At 42.5% G+C, this 21,771-nt stretch overlaps 1 protein-coding gene across 1 annotated transcript in view; it reads left to right on the top strand.

The window, feature by feature from the left end:
• Positions 1-21,771, top strand: part of CEP192 (centrosomal protein 192) — a 1,162,204-nt gene that overhangs the window by 603,737 nt on the left and 536,696 nt on the right. The window contains exon 25 of the mRNA XM_053715857.1: positions 435-495. Within this exon, the coding sequence (XP_053571832.1) occupies positions 435-495 (61 nt within the window). The remainder of the gene's footprint in view (positions 1-434; positions 496-21,771) is intronic.

Here is a 21,771-nt window from a genome sequence, read left to right as displayed (position 1 = left end):
ACCATTTTGATGCTTCTTCTGTGGCGGCCTTTGGTTGTTTTTTTTTTCTTGTGAACATCTTTTTCCTGCTTCTATTTTATTGCTCTTATTTCTTTTCCTACATCTTTTTTGCTTGGCTATATGTTAGACTGAGGTGCCAGTAATATGAGAGGGGTTTTACTGAGTTCTTGTGGTCTGGTAATCTTTGCTTTCAACTAGTGGTAGGGGAAAGTAATCCGAAGGAGTAATGGATCATGGACTCTCACTACAATGAAATAAATTAATTGATCAGGTAAGCATAAATAATGTTTTAAATGATAAAAAAAATTTTGGTTTTCGTTGCTACGCACTATCATGTACCAAAATACAGTATAGTTTTTAGAGCAGGATATTCTGATATGTGACAGTTTGTGCCTCATTCACAAAATATTAATACCTTTTACATTTCTTTTCAGGACTCAGAATTTCTGGTTGTTTGGGTTATTTTTCATGCTCCTCAAACATATACTTCTACAGGTACTGATACTTTAATAATCTCTTTACGTTTAACATTTCAACATTGAAAGCAAAACCAATCAAGCTTAGGAAATCAGTTTTCTTTCATGTAATTGGCAAGAGTCCATGAGCTAGTGACGTATGGGATATACAATCCTACCAGGAGGGACAAAGTTTCCCAAACCTCAAAATGCCTATAAATACACCTTTCACCACACTCATAATTCAGTTTTACAAACTTTGCCTCCTATGGAGGTGGTGAAGTAAGTTTGTGCTAAGATTTCTACGTTGACATGCGCTTCTCAGTATTTTGAAGCCCGATTCCTCTCAGAGTACAGCGAATGTCAGAGGGACGTGGAGAGTATCACCTATTGAATGCAATGATTTTCCTAACAGGGGTGTCTTTCATAGGTTCTCTGTTATCTGTCGTAGAGATTCATCTCCTACCTCCCTTTTCAGATCGACGATATACTCTCATATACCATTACCTCTACTGTTAACTGTTTCAGTACTGGTTTGGCTATCTGCTATATGTGGATGGGTGTCTTTTGGTAAGTATGTTTTTTATTACTTAAGACACCTCGGCTATGGTTTGGCACTTTATGCATTTATATAAAGTTCTAAATATATGTATTGTACTTATATTTGCCATGAGTCAGGTTCATGTATTTCCTTATGCAGATTGTCAGTTTCATATTTGGGGAAGTTAATATTAAGAAATATTTTTCTTACCTGGGGTTTAGTCTTTTTTCAATTGACTACTTTGTTTCAAATTGCGGGCTGACTTTAGGCTCGCGGGTGCGCCAAAATTCTGCACTTTATTGCGTCATTCTTGGCGCAATAATTTTTTGGCGCAAAAAGCACGTCCGTTGACACAAGTTAGTCATTTCCGGCGTTGTAATTGACGCAGAGGTTTTACACAGGGTTGCGTCATTAGTGACGTGAGTGTGTCATTTCCGGACATGGTTGGTGCCAAAAAAAAATTCAGTTACGTTGTGCGTCATACTTGGAGCCAAACTTTTTTCATTATTTATTGCCCCATTGCTTTTGCCTCTTGCCTTTTTCTATGTCAGAGGGCTATGCTATTTGCATTTGTTCCCATTGCTGAAACTGTCATATAAGGAAATTGATAATTTTGCTTTATATGTTGTTTTTTTCTTTTACATTTTTAAAGATCTCTCAATCTGATCCTGCCTCAGAAGTATCTGTTAGAACTTTGCTGCCTGACATCGGTTCTACCAAACCTAAGTGCATTTGTTGTAAAATTGTGGAGATTATATCTCCTAATGTCATTTGTATTAGTTGTCATGATAAACTTTTACATGCAGATAGTGTGTCCATCAGTAATAGTACATTGCCGGTTGCAGTTCCTTCAACTTCTAATGTACATGATATACCTATGAATTTTAAAGAATTTGTTACTGATTCTATTCAGAAGGCTTTGTCTGCATTTCCACCTTCTAATAAGCGTAAGAGGTCTTTTAAAACTTCTCATAAAGTTGATGAAATTTCAAATGACCGACAAGATAATGAATTATCCACCTCTGATGAGGTTCTATCTGATTCAGAAGATCCTTCCTCAGATATTGACACTGACAAATCTACTTATTTATTTAAAATGGAGTATATGCATTCTTTGTTAAAAGAAGTGTTAATTACTTTGGATATTGAGGAAGCTAGTCCTCTTGATATTAAAACCAGTAAACGTTTAAATACTTTTTTTTTAAAACCACCTGTGGTTACTCCAGAGGTTTTTCCTATTCCTGATGCTATTTCTGATATGATTTCTAAGGAATGGATTAAGCCGGGTACTCATTTAATCCTTCTGCAAGGTTTAAAAAATTGTATCCTTTACCAGCAATTTCAATAGAGTTTTGGGAAAATATCCCCAAAGTTGATGGGGCTATTTCTACTCTTGCTAAACGAACCACTATTCCTATTGAAGATAGTACTTCCTTTAAAGATCCTTTAGATAGGAAGCTTGAATCTTATCTAAGGAAAGCCTATTTATATTCAGGTCATCTTCTTAGGCCTGCAATTACTTTGGCTGATGTTGCAGCTGCTTCAACTTTTTGGTTGGAGAATTTAGCGCAACAAGATTTGGATTCTGACTTATGTAGAATTGTTAGTTTACTGCATCATGCTAATCATTTTATTTGTGATGCTATTTTTGATATTATCAAAATTGATGTTAGATCCATTTCTCCAACATAGGTGTGTCCGGTCCACGGCGTCATCCTTACTTGTGGGATATTCTCTTCCCCAACAGGAAATGGCAAAGAGCCCAGCAAAGCTGGTCACATGATCCCTCCTAGGCTCCGCCTACCCCAGTCATTCTCTTTGCCGTTGTACAGGCAACATCTCCACGGAGATGGCTTAGAGTTTTTTAGTGTTTAACTGTAGTTTTTATTATTCAATCAAGAGTTTGTTATTTTAAAATAGTGCTGGTATGTACTATTTACTCTGAAACAGAAAAGAGATGAAGATTTCTGTTTGTATGAGGAAAATGATTTTAGCAACCGTTACTAAAATCCATGGCTGTTCCACACAGGACTGTTGAGAGGAATTAACTTCAGTTGGGGGAACAGTGAGCAGTCTTTTGCTGCTTGAGGTATGACACATTCTAACAAGACGATGTAATGCTGGAAGCTGTCATTTTCCCTATGGGATCCGGTAAGCCATTTTTATTCAGACAGTAAATAAGGGCTTCACAAGGGCTTGTTAAGACTGTAGACATTTTCTGGGCTAAATCGATCATATTTACACATATTTAGCCTTGAGGAATCATTTAATCTGGGTATTTTTTGTAAAATAATATCGGCAGGCACTGTTTTAGACACCTTATTCTATAGGGGCTTTCCCTAATCATAGTCAGAGCCTCATTTTCGCGCCGGTATGGCGCACTTGTTTTTGAGAACAGCATGACATGCAGCTGCATGTGTGTGGAGCTCTGATACATAGAAAAGTCTTTCTGAAGGCATCATTTGGTATCGTATTCCCCTTTGGGCTTGGTTGGGTCTCAGCAAAGCAGATTCCAGGGACTGTAAAGGGGTTAAATATAAAAACGGCTCCGGTTCCGTTATTTTAAGGGTTAAAGCTTCCAAATTTGGTGTGCAATACTTTTAAGGCTTTAAGACACTGTGGTGAAAATTTGGTGAATTTTGAACAATTCCTTCATACTTTTTCGCAATTGCAGTAATAAAGTGTGTTCAGTTTAAAATTTAAAGTGACAGTAACGGTTTTATTTTAAAACGTTTTTTGTGCTTTGTTATCAAGTTTATGCCTGTTTAACATGTCTGAACTACCAGATAGATTGTGTTCTGACTGTGGGGAAGCCAAGGTTCCTTCTCATTTAAATAGATGTGATTTATGTCATAAAAAATTTAGTAAAAATGATGCCCAAGATGATTCCTCAAGTGAGGGGAGTAAGCATGGTACTGCATCATCCCCTCCTTCGTCTACACCAGTCTTGCCCATACAGGAGGCCCCTAGTACATCTAGCGCGCCAATACTCCTTACTATGCAACAATTAACGGCTGTAATGGATAATTCTATCAAAAACATTTTAGCCAATATGCCCACTTATCAGCGAAAGCGCGACTGCTCTGTTTTAGAAAATACTGAAGAGCATGAGGACGCTGATGATATTGTTTCTGAAGGGCCCCTACACCAGTCTGAGGGGGCCAGGGAGGTTTTGTCTGAGGGAGAAATTTCAGATTCAGAAAAAATTTCTCAACAAGCTGAACATGATGTGATTACTTTTAAATTTAAGTTGGAACATCTCCGCGCTCTGCTTAAGGAGGTGTTATCCAATTTGGATGATTGTGATTATCTGGTCATTCCAGAAACACTATGTAAAATGGACAAGTTCCTAGAGGCCCCGGGGCCCCCCGAAGCTTTTCCTATACCCAAGCGGGTGGCGTACATTGTTAATAAAGAATGGGACAGGCCCGGTATACCTTTCGTACCTCCCCCCATATTTAAAAAATTGTTTCCTATAGTCGACCCTAGAAAGGACTTATGGCAGACAGTCCCCAAGGTCGAGGGGGCGGTTTCTACTCTAAACAAGCGCACCACTATACCCATAGAAGATAGTTGTGCTTTCCAAGATCCTATGGATAAAAAATTAGAAGGTTTGCTAAAAAAGATGTTTGTTCAGCAAGGTTACCTTCTACAACCAATTGCATGCATTGTCCCTGTCACTACAGCCGCGTGTTTCTGGTTCGATGAGCTAGAAAAGGCGATTATTAGTAATTCTTCTTCTTATGAGGAGATTATGGACAGAATTCGTGCTCTTAAATTGGCTAATTCTTTCACCCTAGACGCCACCTTGCAATTGGCTAGGTTAGCGGCGAAAAATTCTGGGTTTGCTATTGTGGCGCGCAGAGCGCTTTGGTTAAAATCTTGGTCAGCGGATGCGTCTTCCAAGAACAAATTGTTTGACATTCCTTTCAAGGGGAAAACACTGTTTGGCCCTGACTTGAAAGAGATTATCTCTGATATCACTGGGGGCAAGGGCCACGCCCTTCCTCAGAATAGGTCTTTCAAGGCCAAAAATAAACCTAATTTTCGTCCCTTTCGCAGAAACGGACCAGCCCCAAGTGCTACGTCCTCTAAGCAGGAGGGTAATACTTCTCAAGCCAATCCAGCCTGGAGACCAATGCAAGGCTGGAACAAAGGAAAGCAGGCCAAGAAACATGCCACTGCTCCCAAGACAGCATGAGATGCGGGCCCCCGATCCGGGACCGGATTTGGTGGGGGGCAGACTCTCTCTCTTCACTCAGGCTTGGGCAAGAGATGTTCTGGATCCTTGGGCGCTAGAAATAGTCTCCCAAGGTTATCTTCTGGAAGTGATTCATCCTGTTCCATTAAAATAACGAGGGATGGGGTTCTACTCCAATCTGTTCGTAGTTCCCAAAAAAGAGGGAACGTTCAGACCAATCTTAGATCTCAAGATCCTAAACAAGTTTCTCAAGGTTCCATCGTCCAAAATGGAAACCATTCGAACTATCCTTCCATCCAGGAAGGTCAATTCTTGACCACGGTGGATTTAAAGGATGCGTATCTACATATTCCTGTCCACAAGGAACATCATCGGTTCCTAAGGTTCGCATTCCTGGACAAGCATTACCAGTTCGTGGCGCTTCCTTTCGGATTAGCCACTGCTCCAAGGATTTTCACAAAGGTACTAGGGTCCCTTCTGGCGGTGCTAAGACCAAGGGGCATTGCTGTAGTACCTTACTTGGACGACATTCTGATTCAAGCGTCGTCCCTTCCTCAAGCAAAGGCTCACACGGACATAGTCCTGGCCTTTCTCAGATCTCACGGATGGAAAGTGAACGTGGAAAAGAGTTCTCTATCTCCGTCGACAAGAGTTCCCTTCTTGGGAACAATAATAGACTCCTTAGAAATGAGGATTTTTCTGACAGAGACCAGAAAAACAAAACTTCTAAACTCTTGTCGGATACTTCATTCCGTTCCTCTTCCTTCCATAGCGCAGTGCATGGAAGTGATAGGTTTGATGGTAGCGGCAATGGACATAGTTCCTTTTGCGCGCATTCATCTAAGACCATTACAACTGTGTATGCTCAGTCAGTGGAATGGGGACTATACAGACTTGTCTCCGAAGATACAAGTAAATCAGAGGACCAGAGACTCACTCCGTTGGTGGCTGTCCCTGGACAACCTGTCACAAGGGGTGACCTCCCGCAGACCAGAGTGGGTCATTGTCACGACCGATGCCAGTCTGATGGGCTGGGGCGCGGTCTGGGGATCCCTGAAAGCTCAGGGTCTTTGGTCTCGGGAAGAATCTCTTCTACCGATAAATATTCTGGAACTGAGAGCGATATTCAATGCTCTCAAGGCTTGGCCTCAGCTTGCGAGGGCCAAGTTCATACGTTTTCAATCAGATCCGGGGGAGTGGGAACTCCATCCGGAAATCTTTGCCCAAATCACTCAACTGTGGGGCATTCCAGACATGGATCTGATGGCCTCTCGTCAGAACTTCAAGGTTCCTTGCTACGGGTCCAGATCCAGGGATCCCAAGGCGACTCTAGTAGATGCACTAGTAGCACCTTGGACCTTCAAACTAGCTTATGTATTCCCGCCGTTTCCTTTCATCCCCAGGCTGGTAGCCAGGATCAATCAGGAGAGGGCGTTGGTGATCTTGATAGCTCCTGCGTGGCCACGCAGGACTTGGTATGCAGATCTGGTGAATATGTCATCGGCTCCACCATGGAAGCTACCTTTGAGACGAGACCTTCTTGTTCAAGGTCCGTTCGAACATCCGAATCTGGTCCCACTCCAGCTGACTGCTTGGAGATTGAACGCTTGATCTTATCAAAGCGAGGGTTCTCAGATTCTGTTACTGATACTCTTGTTCAGGCCAGAAAGCCTGTAACTAGAAAAATTTACCACAAAATATGGAAAAAATATATCTGTTGGTGTGAATCTAAAGGATTCCCTTGGGACAAGGTAAAGATTCCTAGGATTCTATCCTTTCTTCAAGAAGGATTGGAGAAAGGATTATCTGCAAGTTCCTTGAAGGGACAGATTTCTGCCTTGTCTGTGTTACTTCACAAAAAGCTGGCAGCTGTGCCAGATGTTCAAGCCTTTGTTCAGGCTCTGGTTAGAATCAAGCCTGTTTACAAACCTTTGACTCCTCCTTGGAGTCTCAACTTAGTTCTTTCAGTTCTTCAGGGGGTTCCGTTTGAACCCTTACATTCCGTTGATATTAAGTTATTATCTTGGAAAGTTTTGTTTTTGGTTGCAATTTCTTCTGCTAGAAGAGTTTCAGAATTATCTGCTCTGCAGTGTTCTCCTCCTTATCTGGTGTTCCATGCAGATAAGGTGGTTTTACGTACTAAACCTGGTTTTCTTCCAAAAGTTGTTTCTAACAAAAACATTAACCAGGAGATAGTCGTGCCTTCTTTGTGTCCGAAACCAGTTTCGAAGAAGGAACGTTTGTTGCACAATTTGGATGTTGTTCGCGCTCTAAAATTCTATTTAGATGCTACAAAGGATTTTAGACAAACATCTTCCTTGTTTGTTGTTTATTCTGGTAAAAGGAGAGGTCAAAAAGCAACTTCTACCTCTCTCTCTTTTTGGATTAAAAGCATCATCAGATTGGCTTACGAGACTGCCGGACGGCAGCCTCCTGAAAGAATCACAGCTCATTCCACTAGGGCTGTGGCTTCCACATGGGCCTTCAAGAACGAGGCTTCTGTTGATCAGATATGTAGGGCAGCGACTTGGTCTTCACTGCACACTTTTACCAAATTTTACAAGTTTGATACTTTTGCTTCTTCTGAGGCTATTTTTTGGGAGAAAGGTTTTGCAAGCCGTGGTGCCTTCCATTTAGGTGACCTGATTTGCTCCCTCCCTTCATCCGTGTCCTAAAGCTTTGGTATTGGTTCCCACAAGTAAGGATGACGCCGTGGACCGGACACACCTATGTTGGAGAAAACAGAATTTTTGTTTACCTGATAAATTACTTTCTCCAACGGTGTGTCCGGTCCACGGCCCGCCCTGGTTTTTTAATCAGGTCTGATAATTTATTTTCTTTAACTACAGTCACCACGGTATCATATGGTTTCTCCTATGCAAATATTCCTCCTTAACGTCGGTCGAATGACTGGGGTAGGCGGAGCCTAGGAGGGATCATGTGACCAGCTTTGCTGGGCTCTTTGCCATTTCCTGTTGGGGAAGAGAATATCCCACAAGTAAGGATGACGCCGTGGACCGGACACACCGTTGGAGAAAGAAATTTATCAGGTAAACATAAATTCTGTTTTTGCTTTAGCTATTTTAGCTAGAAGAGCTCTGTGGCTTAAATCTTGGAATGCTGATATGACATCTAAGTCTAGATTACTATCTCTTTCTTTCCAAATAAAATCATTTATTTGGTTCTCAGTTGGATTCTATTATTTCAACTGTTACTGGGGGAAGGGAGTTTTTTTGCCTCAGGATAAAAAACCTAAGGGTAAATCTAAGGCTTCTAACCGTTTTCGTTCCTTTCGTCAAAATAAGGAACAGAAACCTAATCCTTCCCCCAAGGAATCTGTTTCCAATTGGAAGCCTTCCTCACATTGGAATAAATCCAAGCCTTTTAAGAAACCAAAGCCAGCCCCTAAGTCCACATGAAGGTTTGGCCCTCATTCCAGCTCAGCTGGTAGGGGGCAGATTAAGGTTTTTCAAGGATGTTTGGGCAAATTCTTTCCAAAATCGAAAGATTCAGAGCATTGTCTCTCAGGGGTACCGAATAGGATTCAGAGTAAGACCTCCTGTGAGAAGATTTTTTTCTCTCACGCATCCCAGTAAATCCAGTAAAAGCCCAGGCTTTCCTGAAGTGTGTTTCAGACCTGGAGGTTTCAGGGGTAATCATGCCGGTTCCTTTTCAGGAACAAGGTCATGGGTTTTATTCAAATCTATTCATTGTCCCAATGAAAGAAAATTCATTCAGACCAGTTCTGGATCTGAAAATTTGGAATTGTTATGTAAGAGTACCAACTGTTAAGATGGTGACTATAAGGACTATTCTGCCTTTTGTTCAGCAAGGACATTATATGTCTATACAAGACTTGCAGGATGCTTACCTTCATATTCCGATTCATCCAGAACATTATCAGTTCCTGAGATTCTCTTTTCTAGACAAGCATTACCAATGTTCCATTTGGCCTAGCAACAGCTCCAAGAATCTTTTCAAAGGTTCTGGGTGTCCTACTCTCTGTTATCAGAGAACAGGGTATTGCGGTGTTTCCTTATTTGGACGATATCTTGGTACTAGCTCAGTCTTTACATTCTGCAGAATCTCACACAAATCAACTAGTGTTGTTTCTTCAAAAACATGGTTGGAGGATCAATTTACCAAAAAGTTTCTTGATTCCTCAGACAAGGGTCACCTTTTTAGGTTTCCAGATAGATTCAGTGTCCATGACTTTGTCTCTAACAGACAAGAGACGTTTGAAATTGGTTGCAGCATGTCGGCACCTTCAGTCTCAGTCATTCCCTTCAGTGGCTATGTGCATGGAAGTTTTAGGCCTCATGACTGCAGCATCGGACGCGATTCCTTTTGCTCGTTTTCACATGAGACCTCTCCAGGTTTGTATGCTGAATCAATGGTGCTGGGATTATACAAATATATCACAATTAATATCCTTAAATCCCAATGTTCGACACTCTCTCTGACGTGGTGGTTAAATCACCAGCGTTTAGTTCAAGGGGCCTCTTTTGTTCGGCCTACCTGGACTGTGATCACAACAGATGCGAGTCTTTCAGGTTGGGGAGCTGTCTGGGGATCTCTGACAGCACAAGGGGTTTGGAAATCTCAAGAGGCGAGATTACCAATCAATATTTCAGAACTCTGTGCAATTCTCAGAGCTCTTCAGTTTTGGCCTCTGTTGAAGAGAGAACCGTTCATTTGTTTTCAGACAGACAATATCACAACGCTGGCATATGTCAATCAACAGGGTGGGTCTCACAGTCCCCAAGCTATGAAAGAAGTATCTTGGATACTTGTTTGGGCAGAATCCAGCTCCTGTCTAATTTCTGCGGTTTATATCCCAGGTGTAGACAATTGGGAGGCAGATTATCTCAGCCGTCAGACTTTACATCCAGGGGAGTGGTATCTCCATCCGGATGGGTTTTCTCAGATTGTTCAGATGAGGGATCTTCCAGAAATAGATCTGATGGCTTCTCATCTAAACAAGAACTTTCACAGATACCTGTCCAGGTCCAGTGATTCTCAGGCGGAAGCAGTGGATGCGCTGACACTTCCTTGGTGTTATCAACCTGCTTATATCTTCCCGCCTCTAGTTCTTCTTCCAAGAGTGATCTCTAAAATCATCATGGAACAATCATTTGTGTTGCTGGTGGCTCCAGCATGGCCCCACAGGTTTTGGTATGCGGATCTTGTTCGGATGTCCAGTTGCCAACCTTGGCCACTTCCGATAAGGCCGGACCTACTGTCTCAAGGTCCGTTTTTCCATCAGGATCTCAAATCATTAAATTTGAAGGTATGGAAATTGAACGCTTAGTACTAAGTCATAGAGGTTTCTCTATAAATTAATACTATGTTACAAGCTCGTAAATCTGTCTCTAGGAAGATTTATTATCGAGTTTGGAAGACTTACATTTCATGGTGTTCTTCTCATAAATTCTCTTAGCATTCTTTTAGAATTCCTAGAATTTTACAGTTTCTCCAGGATGGTTTGGATAGGGGTTTGTCTGCAAGTTCCTTGAAGGGACAACTCTCTGCTCTTTCTGTTTTATTTCCCAGAAAGATTGCTAATCTTCCTGATATTCACTGTTTTGTACAGGCTTTAGTTCGTATTAAGCCTGTCTTTAAATCAATTTCTCCTCCTTGGAGTTTTCATTTGGTTTTGAGGCATTACAGGCTCCTCCATTTGAGCCTATGCACTCTTTGGACATTAAACTGCTTTCTTGGAAAGTGTTGTTCCTTTTGGCCATCTCTTCTGCTAGAAGAGTTTCTGAGCTTTCTTCTCTTTCTTGTGAATCTCCTTTTTTTATTTTTTCATCAGGATAAGACTGTTTTGCGGACTTCATTTAAGTTTTTACCTAAGGTTGTGAATTCTAACAACATTAGTAGAGAAATTGTTGTCCCTTCCTTGTGACCTAATCCTAAGAATTCTTTGGAAAGATCCTTACATTCTTTGGATGTGTTAAGGGCTTTGAAATAATTTGTTGAAGCTACTTAAGATTTCAGGAAGACTTCTAGTCTATTTGTTATATTTTCTGGTCCTAGGAAAGGTCAGAAGGCCTCTGCCATTTACTTGGCTTCTTGGTTAAAGCTTTTGATTCTTCAAGCTTATTTGGAGTCGGGTCAGGCCCCGCCTCAGAGAATTACAGCTCATTCTACTAGATCAGTCTCCACTTCGTGTTGTTTTAAGAATGAAGCTTCAGTTGATCAGATTTGCAAAGCAGCACTTGGTCCTCTTTGCATACATTTACTAAATTCTACAGTTTTGATGTATTTGCTTCTTCAGAAGCAGTTTTTGGTAGAAAAGTTCTTCAGGCAGCTGTTTCAGTTTGATTCTTCTGCTGATGTTTTAAGTTTTTCTTTTCTTCATGAGAATAACTTATATTTTGTGTTGTGGATTAATTTTTCAGCATATGGCTGTTGTTTATTTTTATCCCTCCCTCTCTAGTGACTCTTGCGGGGAGTTCCACATCTTGGGTATTGATATCCCACACGTCACTAGCTCATGGACTCTTGCCAATTACATGAAAGAAAAGATAATTTATGTAAGAACTTATCTGATAAATTCATTTCTTTCATATTGGCAAGAGTCCATGAGGCCCATCCTTTTTATGGTGGTTATGATTTTTTTTGTATAAAGCACAATTATTTCCAAATTCCTTTGTTGATGCATTTTACTCCTTTCTTTATCACCCCACTTCTTGGCTATTCGTTAAACTGAATTGTGGGTGTAGTGAGGGGTGTATTTATAGGCATTTTGAGGTTTGGGAAACTTTGCCCCTCCTGGTAGGATTGTATATCCCATACGTCACTAGCTCTTGGACTCTTGTCAATATGAAAGAAATTAATTTATCAGGTAAGTTCTTACATAAATTATGTTTTTCTTTCCTAAGATAGGGAGAGTCCACGGCTTTATTCCTTACTTTTGGGAAATACAACACCTGGCCACCAGGAGGAGACAGACACCCCAGCCAAAGGCTTAAATATCCCTCCCACTTTCTCATTACCCCAGTCATTCTTTGCCTTTCATCAGGATAGGAGGTGGCAGAGAAGTGTCAGAAGATTCAGAGAGTCCTAAAACAGGGTATCTGCCCTTCAAGATAGGACTGGAGTTTAAGTAGTCATGTCAATCTCTGAGTATTGATGAAAGTTAGAAGTTTTTCTGTGAAACCATCCAGACTACTGCTAACGGCTCCTAAGCAATCAGTGTTGACGAGTTTCACTGCCTGCTTTCTCTCACTCAAGTCCATGTCAGGAGCGCTGCTATGAGACTGTCAAACTTGAGAGGCTATGTTCTGTTCCACAGCATGGATCCTGGAAGTAAGATCATTTCAATTATTTACACATAAAATGCTATAACGGGGTCACAGTGTGGCTCCTTTATACCTTGATTGGAGCCAGGGTTAATATCCTCTTAGGGGGTTTATTGAACAGTTGGGGTTAATTAATCAGTGTATTATTTACATGCTGCTTTGTGTGATTTTATTTTCTGGGCTCATAGACTGTTTTTGGCTGGAACAAACAGGTTTCACTTTCGTTTTTGACAGTGTTGCACAGCTCCTATTAACTTGCTGTACTTTTCATAGCATGTGGTCTATGTTCATTTCCTCCATTCCGGCTGAGACTTCAACCTGAGGAGAGTGTTTCCTCTGTTAACTGTCTCGGTCTAGGAGGTGGTGAGTGCCCCAGCCATTGGGAGCATATTAAAAAAAAAAAATTGTCCTGTTGGTATAACCTGAGCTATGTAAGACTCTGACATGTTATAAGGTACTTCTTCTGTACTAAATCATACCTGTTTATATTGTGAGGAGGCCGTGGTTTTCCCGCCCACTCAATTATTTTCCACATGCCTTAATACCGTTATAAAGTCTAAGAAGGGAGACGAGCCTGCTAAGGCTATTAGTCCCTCTGAGCCGTCTACCTCGCAGGACTCGACGTCCCATAAGATTACTACCCTTTCTACATTATCCACTCCACATACAGTTCCTCGTACCACATCTAATCCTCCATCCGGAGGGGGCCTTCTTCCTGCGGACTTTTCCAAGCAGTTAAAAATGACGGTGTCTGCGGCCCTCAGGGCATTTCCTCGCTCTAACAAACGCAAGTGAAATGTTAAACATGGCTCTCCTGACCCCGAGTCATCTAAATATTTATCGGATTTAGCTATTATGTCCTAGTTATCCAATGATGAGTTAACCTCTGTAGCTTCAGAGGGTGAACTTTCTGAGTCAGAGTCCTTAACGTCTAAGCCTCCTGCTGCAGAAGAACCGTCCTTTAGATTTAAAATTGAGCACTTGCGTTTTTTTTTATTAAAGGAGGTTCTGTCTACGTTAGAGGTTCCAGAGGCTGCGCTGCCTGAAGAACCTATGATACCTAAATTAGACGGAGTTTACGAAGACAGGAAGGTTCCTTTGACTTTTCTTGTGTCGGTTAAAATGGCGAACATTTTTAACAACAAATGGGAAAGAATTGGATCTTCCTTTTTTCCCCTAGTCTACTTTTAAAAAGTTGTTCCTGGTCCCGGACTCTCAACTGGATTTGTGGGGCTCCATTCCTAAGGTAGATGGTGCTATCTCTATGCTTGCTAAACATATTACTATACCTCTTGAGGATAGTTCTTCATTCAGAGAGCCGATGGATAAGAAAATGGAAAGCTGGGGGGCGGAGCTAACACCGATCTGCACCTCTCTCCCCCCTTCATTACAACTCTAAGCGGCGCTCTCCCGCTGTTGAATCTGTTATCCCAAGGAGGGTAAATTTTCCACTCTTTTAAACCTATTTAGCTATTTTATAATGACATATTTATTGTTCATGGGGGTGGATCCTATATTCCCAGTAGTAAGGCTGGGTTATTTTGAGAGCGGCTTTGGTCCGCTATTCTAAACTAAAACTAACTTTAATATCTTTAGCTATACATTAGTTCATTATTGTTTAAGCTACTCACTATCTGTGTTGTCATTTGACTATTGATATACCTTAAGCTCCTATTGGTCCAAGTGAGACCGTTTGTATCATTTGAATTTTATTTAGTTGTACTATAAATTGTGCGTCAAGGTCCATAAAGGACCGTTTAACATTCTAGTTATCATACCTCCAGTTTTTCAGGTCCTATTAGATAGGCCCGTGATCAGCTTATATATTAAAAGGGGGGATTATAAATGGTTATCTTACTTTAGTATACCTCCATTAGTCCTAGATATAACGCAAGAGCCCAAAAGTGGCCCACCAATAGTGTAGGAGGTTCCTATAGATATATAAAATGAGGTTAGAGTTATAGCTGTTTACCTTTAATTGGGTTATATTCTACCGCATGAAGGTGATTATATTATAGCATGTACATTGTTATTTCTGATGATTGTATTCTTACCAATTTGTTATTGCTATGAGTACGTTTTTTCTTTATGGAATTGTCTGCTAAAAACCTCAATAAAATATTATTTAAAAAAAAAGGAAATGGAAAGCTGTCTGAGAAAGATGTTTCAACATACAGGATTTTTATTTCAACCTGAGACTGCAATTGCCGCGGTTTCCGGAGCAGCTACCTATGGGTGCGACTTTGTCAGAACTCATTGAGGTGGAGTCTCCCCTTGAGGATTGCTAATTCTTTTATCTATGATGCAAACATGCAAATTATTTGCCTAAATGCAAAGGCCTCTGGCTTTCATGTGCTAGTCTGCCGGGCGCTCTGGTTGAAGTCTTGGTTTGCGGATATGACTTCTAAGTCCAGACTCTTTTCTCTTCCCTTCAAGGGAAAGATTTTATTTGGTCCAGGCCTAGACTCCATTATTTCTATGGTTACCGGAGGCAAGGGTGCCTTCTTACTGCAAGATAAGAACAACAAGTCTAAGGGACGACAATCTTCTCATTTTCGTTCTGACAAATCCCAACGACAACAGTCCTCCTCTAAGCCCGAGCAACCCAAGAGTACTTGGAAGTCCAAGCAGAATAAGAAGCCCGTTGAAAATAAATCGGTATGAAGGAGCGGCCCCTGATCCAGGATCAAACGCTTGGTTCAGGGACGTACAGGATCCGTGGGTCCTGGAGGTCGTAGGGATACAAGATAGGCTTCATATCTCATCCACTCAGGGGCAGATTCCTACTCTCGAACCTGTCTACAGAGCAGAAAAGAGGGATGCCTTTCTAGTGTGCATTCGAGACCTATCCTCCTCATGAGTTGTTGTCCCGGTGCCTATCGAAGAAAGAGGTTTGGGGTTTTATTCAGACCTTTTCGTGGTCCCAAAGAAGGAGGGAACTTTCTGCCCATTTCTGGACCTAACATGCTTAAACAAATTTCTCAGTGTCCCTTCCTTCAAGATAGAGACGATAAGTTCCAACCAGTTTATGACCACTATAGATCTGATGGACGCTTTCCTTCCTGTTCAATCCACAGGAAACACTTTACGTTCCTGAGGTTTGCATTCCTAGATCAGCACTTCCATTGTCCTTCCGTTTGGCCTAGCTACTGCTGCATGAATCCTCACGAAGGTTCTGTGGGCTCTTCTAGCTGTTGTCAGAACTCAGGGTATTACAGTAGCCCTATACTTGGATGATATTCTGGTGCAAGAACAATCCTTTCGTATTGCGGAAGAATTCTCAGAGTCCCTTCTCAGTCTTCTTCGATCACATGGATGGAAGATAAACTTGGAAAAGAGTTCTCTTATCCCAAGTACCAGGGTGGAATTTATGGCAGCTATAATAGACTCCATATCCTTGAGGATATTTTTAACAGACCAGAGACATTGCAAGCTAACTTCGGCATGTCTTGCCCTCCGGCCCTCCTTAAGTCCCTCTGTGGCTCAGTGTATGGAGGTGATTGGTCTCATGGTGTCCTGCATGGACATCATTCCTTTTGCCAGGTGCCGCCCCATACCTTTACAACTGTACATGCTGAGACAGTGGAACGGCGATCATTCTTATCTATTCTACAGATTGTATTAGATATCCGGTCGAGAGAATCGCTCTCTTGGTGGCTCTTTCCAGATCATCTGTCCCTAGGGACATGCTTCTTAAGACCATCCTTGGAGATTGTGACTATAGACACAAGCCTACCTGTATGGGGAGCTGCTTGGGGTGACAAGAAGGCACAGGGGTTGTGGACTCAGGAGTCCTCCCTTCCGATCAATTTTGGAATTACGGCAATTTTCAATGCCTTGAAGGCTTGGCCACTTCTGGGTTCGTCCCAGTTTATCAGATTCCAATCAGACAATATAAGCTCGGTGGCTTACATCAACCATCGGGGGGGGAATGAGAAGTTCCTTGGCGAGGAAGAAAGTATCTCAGATTCTGGAGTGGGCAGAGGCCCACATTTTTTCGCTTTCAGCGATCCACATTCCGGGTTTGGAAAACTGGGATACAAATTTTCTCAGCAGGCAATCCTTCCACCCAGGGGATTGGTCTCTCCATCCCAAGGTGTTTGCAGAGATATGCAGCAAGTGGGGGTCTCCGGAGATAGATCTCATGGCGTCCCATCTCAATACCAAGCTACCCTGGTACAGGTCAAGGTCGAGGATCCCCAAGCGGATCTAATAGATGCACTAGCAGTGCCCTGGAGGTTCAAACTCATATCTTTTTCCTCCATTACACCTTCTTCCTCGAGTGGTGGCCCGCATCAAGCAGGAGTGGGTATCAGTAATCCTGATTGCTCCATTGTGGTCGTGAAGGACGTGGTTTGCAGATCTAGTGGGGATGTCCTCATCTCCTCTGTGGAAGTTGTTACAAGGTCCATTTGTTCAACAAAATTTAGATTCTCTGAGGCTGACTGCGTGGAGTTTGAACACTTAGTCTTGGCAAAAAGAGGTTTTTCTCTTTCTTTGCTCATAAACCAGTTACTCCGCTATCTACCACAAAGGGCAGAGGACCTACTTATTCTGGTGTTAAGAGCAAGGTTTTTCCTGATACAGAATTAAGGTTGCCAGGATCTTATCTTTTCTCCAGGATGGACTGGAGAAGGGCCTTTCTGCTAGTTCCCTGAGAGGACAGATTTTGGCCCTGTCTTTTTTTATTGCACAAGAGACTGGCTGAGCTTCCAGACATGCTATCCTTTGTTAAGGCTCTGATTAGGATCAGACCTGTGTTCATCATTGGAGCCTAAATCATCTTCTTCGTATTTTGCAACAGGCTCCGTTTGAGCCTCTGCATTCCGTTGACATTAATTTGTTATCTTGGAAGGTTCTCTTTTTTTATGGCTATTGCCTCTGCGCGCAGAGTTTCTGAGATCTCTGCAATGTGAGTTCCCTTCTCTGATTTTTCATGCAGATAAGGCAGTTTTATGTACTAAATTAGGTTTTCTTCCTAAGGTAGTGTCTGGTTGCAACATCAATCAAGAGATTTGTGGTTCCTTCCTTGTGTCCTAATCCTCCATCGAAGGAACGTTTACTTCACCATTTGGATATGGTTCGCGTCTTGAAGTTCTTTCTTCAGGCTACCAAGGAGTTTAGACTATCTTCTTCTTTGTTTTCTATTCGGGGAAGTGTAAGGGGCAGAAGGCTACTTCGAATTCCCTATCTTTTTGGTTAAGGAGTGTCATCTGCTTAGCTTACGAGACAGTGGGGCATCATCTTCCTGATAGAATAACGGATTATTCCACTAGGTCAGTGGTTTCCTCTTGGGCTTTTAAGAACGAGGCCTCTATGGATCAGATATGTAAAGCGGCTACCTGGTCCTCCTCACATACTTTTTTTAATTTTTACTAGTTTGAGGTTTTTGCTTTGGCTGAAGCAGCTTTCGGGAGAAAAGTTTTGCAGGGTGTGGTGACCTCAGATTAGGGTCTGTTATTCATTCAGTGTCCTCTGGAACTTAGGTATAGTTTTCCCAACAGTAAGGAATGAAGCCATGGAATCAACCCATCTTAGGAACGAAAACATTATTTCCTCAATATAAGGAGAGTCCACGGCTTCATTCCTTACTTGTGGGAATACAGAACTTGGCCACCAGGAGGAGACGGAAATCCCAGACAAAAGCTTAAATACCTCCCACACTTCCCTCATATCCCAGTCATTCTTTGCCTTTCGTCATTGGAGGTTGGCAGAGAAGTGTCAGAAGATACGGAGTAGTTCCTTATAAGGGGTATCTACCCTTTGAAATTAAACTGGAGTATTTAGTAGTCTTGTCAGCCTCTCAGTGAGAGCATTGACGAAAGTTAGGGTCTTGAGATGCAGGGAGAGTCTTTCTGCTAAACCATCCAGACTCGTATTAACGGCTCCTAAGCAATCGGTGTTGACGAGTTTCACTGCCTGCATTTTTATAACTCAAGTCCATGTCAGGAGCGATGCTACAAGACTGTCACACTTGAGAGGCTGTGTTTCTGTTCCACAGCATAGATTCCGGTAAGATAGTTTCATTTTTTACACATATGGTAACGCTAGAAGACAGTGTCACAGTGTGGCTCCTTTATCTGTATAAAATCAAGGGTTAATATCTCCTGAGGGGGAGATTATTGAACAGTAGGGATTAATCTCATACATTTTTGATTTATACTGCGTTATGTGCGAGATGTTTTCTGAGGCTCATAGGCTGAGGTTAGAACATACAGGTTACTATCACTTTAGAGCTGCGCAGCTTTACAAGCTTGGCACACTTTTCCTTAGCAGAGGCGGTCCTAGGTTGCGCTCCATGTGACAGAGTTTGGTCGTAGTTTCACTTCCTACTCTCTGACCGTGCTGGTTATGGAGAGAAGCGGTTTATTCTTTGTGCCTGGGTCATAGGAGGTGGTGAGTGCCCCGGCCATTGGGGATTATAAAGGTGCCATTTTTATATTTTATATAACAATCGTTATTGTTATATCAGGACATAGCCCATAGCTATGGAGGCCTCTGACGTTTTAGAGGGCACTCCCTCTATACCTAAGACTAATGCCTGTTTATATTGTGAGGAGGCCGAGGTATACCTGCCCTCTCAATTATGTTCCACATGCCTAGAAAAAGTGATTTTAAAAAAAGATTAACATGTTTGATACTGAGCCTTCCACCTTTGAGCGGTGAAGTGTGCACCCTGCTTTAATCGCCTTATACACATGCAGTTTCCCATAGCACGCCTGATCCTCCATCTGGAGAAGGCCTTTTACCTCCAGACTTCACTGCACAGTTACAAACGGCAGTGTCTGCGGCCGTTAGTGCTTTACCTCGCCTTGCTAAGTGCAAGCGAAAGGTCAAATATTGCTATCCTTCCCAGGGGTCATCATCTAGTTTATTGGCTATAGCTGTTAGATGGTTATCTGATGATGAAGTTCTTTTTGATACTTCAGAGTGTGAACTTTCTGGGTCTGAATCCGCTGCCTCAAAGCCTCCTATTGTAGAGGAACCAGATTTTAGATTTAGGATGGAGCACCTTAGAGGTTCCAGAGGCCAAACTGCCTGAATAACCTTTAATTCCTAAACTGGATATAGTTTACGAAAACAGGGTTGCTCCTCAGACTCTCCCTGTTCCTGTAAAGATGGCAAACATTATTAAGAACTAATAGGTGAGGATTGGTTCTTTCACCCCTTCGTCTGCCTTTAAGAAACTGTTTCCGGTTCCGGACTCTCAATTGGAGTTGTGGGGTTCCGTCCCTAAGGTGGATGGTGCTGTCTCCATGCTTGCAAAACGCACTACTATCCCACTGGGGGATAGTTTGTTGTTCAAAGAGCCCATGGATAAAAAGATGGTAACTCTGTTAAGATGTTTCAACTTTCGGATATTTATTTCAACCAGCGGCGACAGTTGCCGCGTTTGCGGAAGCGGATACCTACTGGTGTTACTCTTTATTGGAATTAATCTAGGTGGAAGGTCCCCTTGATATTACTCTGGATAGAATTAAGGCTTTAAGAGTCACTAATTCTTTTATTTGTGATGCGAATATGCAAATTATTCGTTTAAACGCTAAAACCGCTGTGTTTTCTGTTCAGGCTTGCCGGGCTCTGTGACTGAAGTCATAGTCTGCAGACTTAACTTCCAAGTCCAGACTCCTTTCCCTTCCATTCAAGGGTAAGATTTTGTTTGGTCCAGGTCTGGACTCTATTATCTCCATTGTTACAGGGGGCAAGGGTACCTTCCTACCGCAAGATAAAAAGTGCAGGTCTAAGGGACAATCTAATACTTTTAGTTCCTTTTCGTTCTGATAAATCCCAGTGCCAACAATCCTCCGCTAATACCGAGCAACCTAAGACTTGGAAGCCGGCTCAGTTCTGGAATAGTCCAAGCAGAGCAAGAGTGCACTGAGACTAAGGGGCCTATTGATCATGATGCGAGCGGACATGATCCGATATTGCGGGTCATGTCCGCTGCACATCGATAAATGCTGACAGCATACGCTCTCTGCATTTATCATGGCACCAGCAGTTCTGGTGAACTGCTGGTGCAATCCCGCCCCCTGCAGATTGATCGCTAGCAGGGGGTGTCAATCAATCCGATCGTATTGGATCGGGTTGATTTTCGGTTATGTCTGTCCGTCACCTCAGAGCAGGCAGACAGGTTATGGAGCAGCGTTCTTTAGACTGCTGCTTCATAATTTGTGTTTCTGGCGAGCCTGAAGGAGCTTGATAAATAGGCCCCTAAATCAGCATGAAGAGGGTGCCCTCAATCCGTCTATGGATCAGGTAGGGGGCAGACTTTCGCTCCTCTCAGAAGCTTGTTTCAGGGATGTGCAGGATCCTTGGGTCCTGGAGGTCATTTTTTAGTGTTACAGAATTGGGTTCAAGTCTCTTCCACCCAAGGGCAAATTCCTTCTCTCAAATCTGTCATCAAAACCAGAAAAGAGGGATGCCTTTCTGGGGTGCGTTCTGGATCTGTCCTCCTTAGGAGTCATTGTCCTAGTTCCCATAGAAGAACGAGGCTTGAGATACTACTTAAACCTTTTCGTGGTCCCAAAGAAGGAAGGAACTTTCTGCCCCATTCTGGACCTAAAGTGCTTAAACAAGTTTCTGAACGTCCCCTCGTTCAAGATGGAGACGATAAGGTCTATCCTTCCCTTAGTCCAGAAGGGACAGTTCATGACCACTATAGATCATGAATCCACAGGGAACACATTCAATTCCTAAGGTTTGCCTTCCTGGACCAGCACTTCTAGTTTATTGCTCTTCCGTTTGGCCTAGCTACTGCCCCAAGAATTTTCACAAAGTTTCTGGGGGCTCTCTTAGCCGTGGCCAGAACCCAGGGCATTGCAGTAGCACCTTACTTGGACAATATTCTGGTACAAGCACCATCCTTTACTCTAGCAGAAGAACATTCGGAATCTCTTCTCTCTCTTCTTCGATCCCATGGATGGAAGATAAACTTAGAAAAGAGTTCTCTTATTCCAAGCACCAGGGTGGAATTCCTGGGCACTATAATAGACTCACTAGTCATGAGGATATTTCTCTCAGAACAGAGACGCTGCAAGCTGGCTTCAGCATGTCTTGCCTTCTGGACCTCCTCAAGGCCCTCTGTGGCGCAGTGTATGGAGGTGATTGGTTTCATGGTGTCTAGCATGGATATAATTCCCTTTACGAGGTTCCATCTCAGACTGTTACGGCTGTGCATGCTGAGACAGTGGAACGGCAATCATTCGGATCTGTCTGAACAGATCTCACTGGACAACCGGTCGAGAGAATCACTCTTGGTGGCTC

This window comes from Bombina bombina, chromosome 5, assembly GCF_027579735.1.
Source record: "Bombina bombina isolate aBomBom1 chromosome 5, aBomBom1.pri, whole genome shotgun sequence".
Taxonomy (NCBI): domain Eukaryota; kingdom Metazoa; phylum Chordata; class Amphibia; order Anura; family Bombinatoridae; genus Bombina; species Bombina bombina.
Note: the sequence above shows the minus strand (reverse complement) of the source record. Positions and strands in the feature narration are given on the sequence as shown.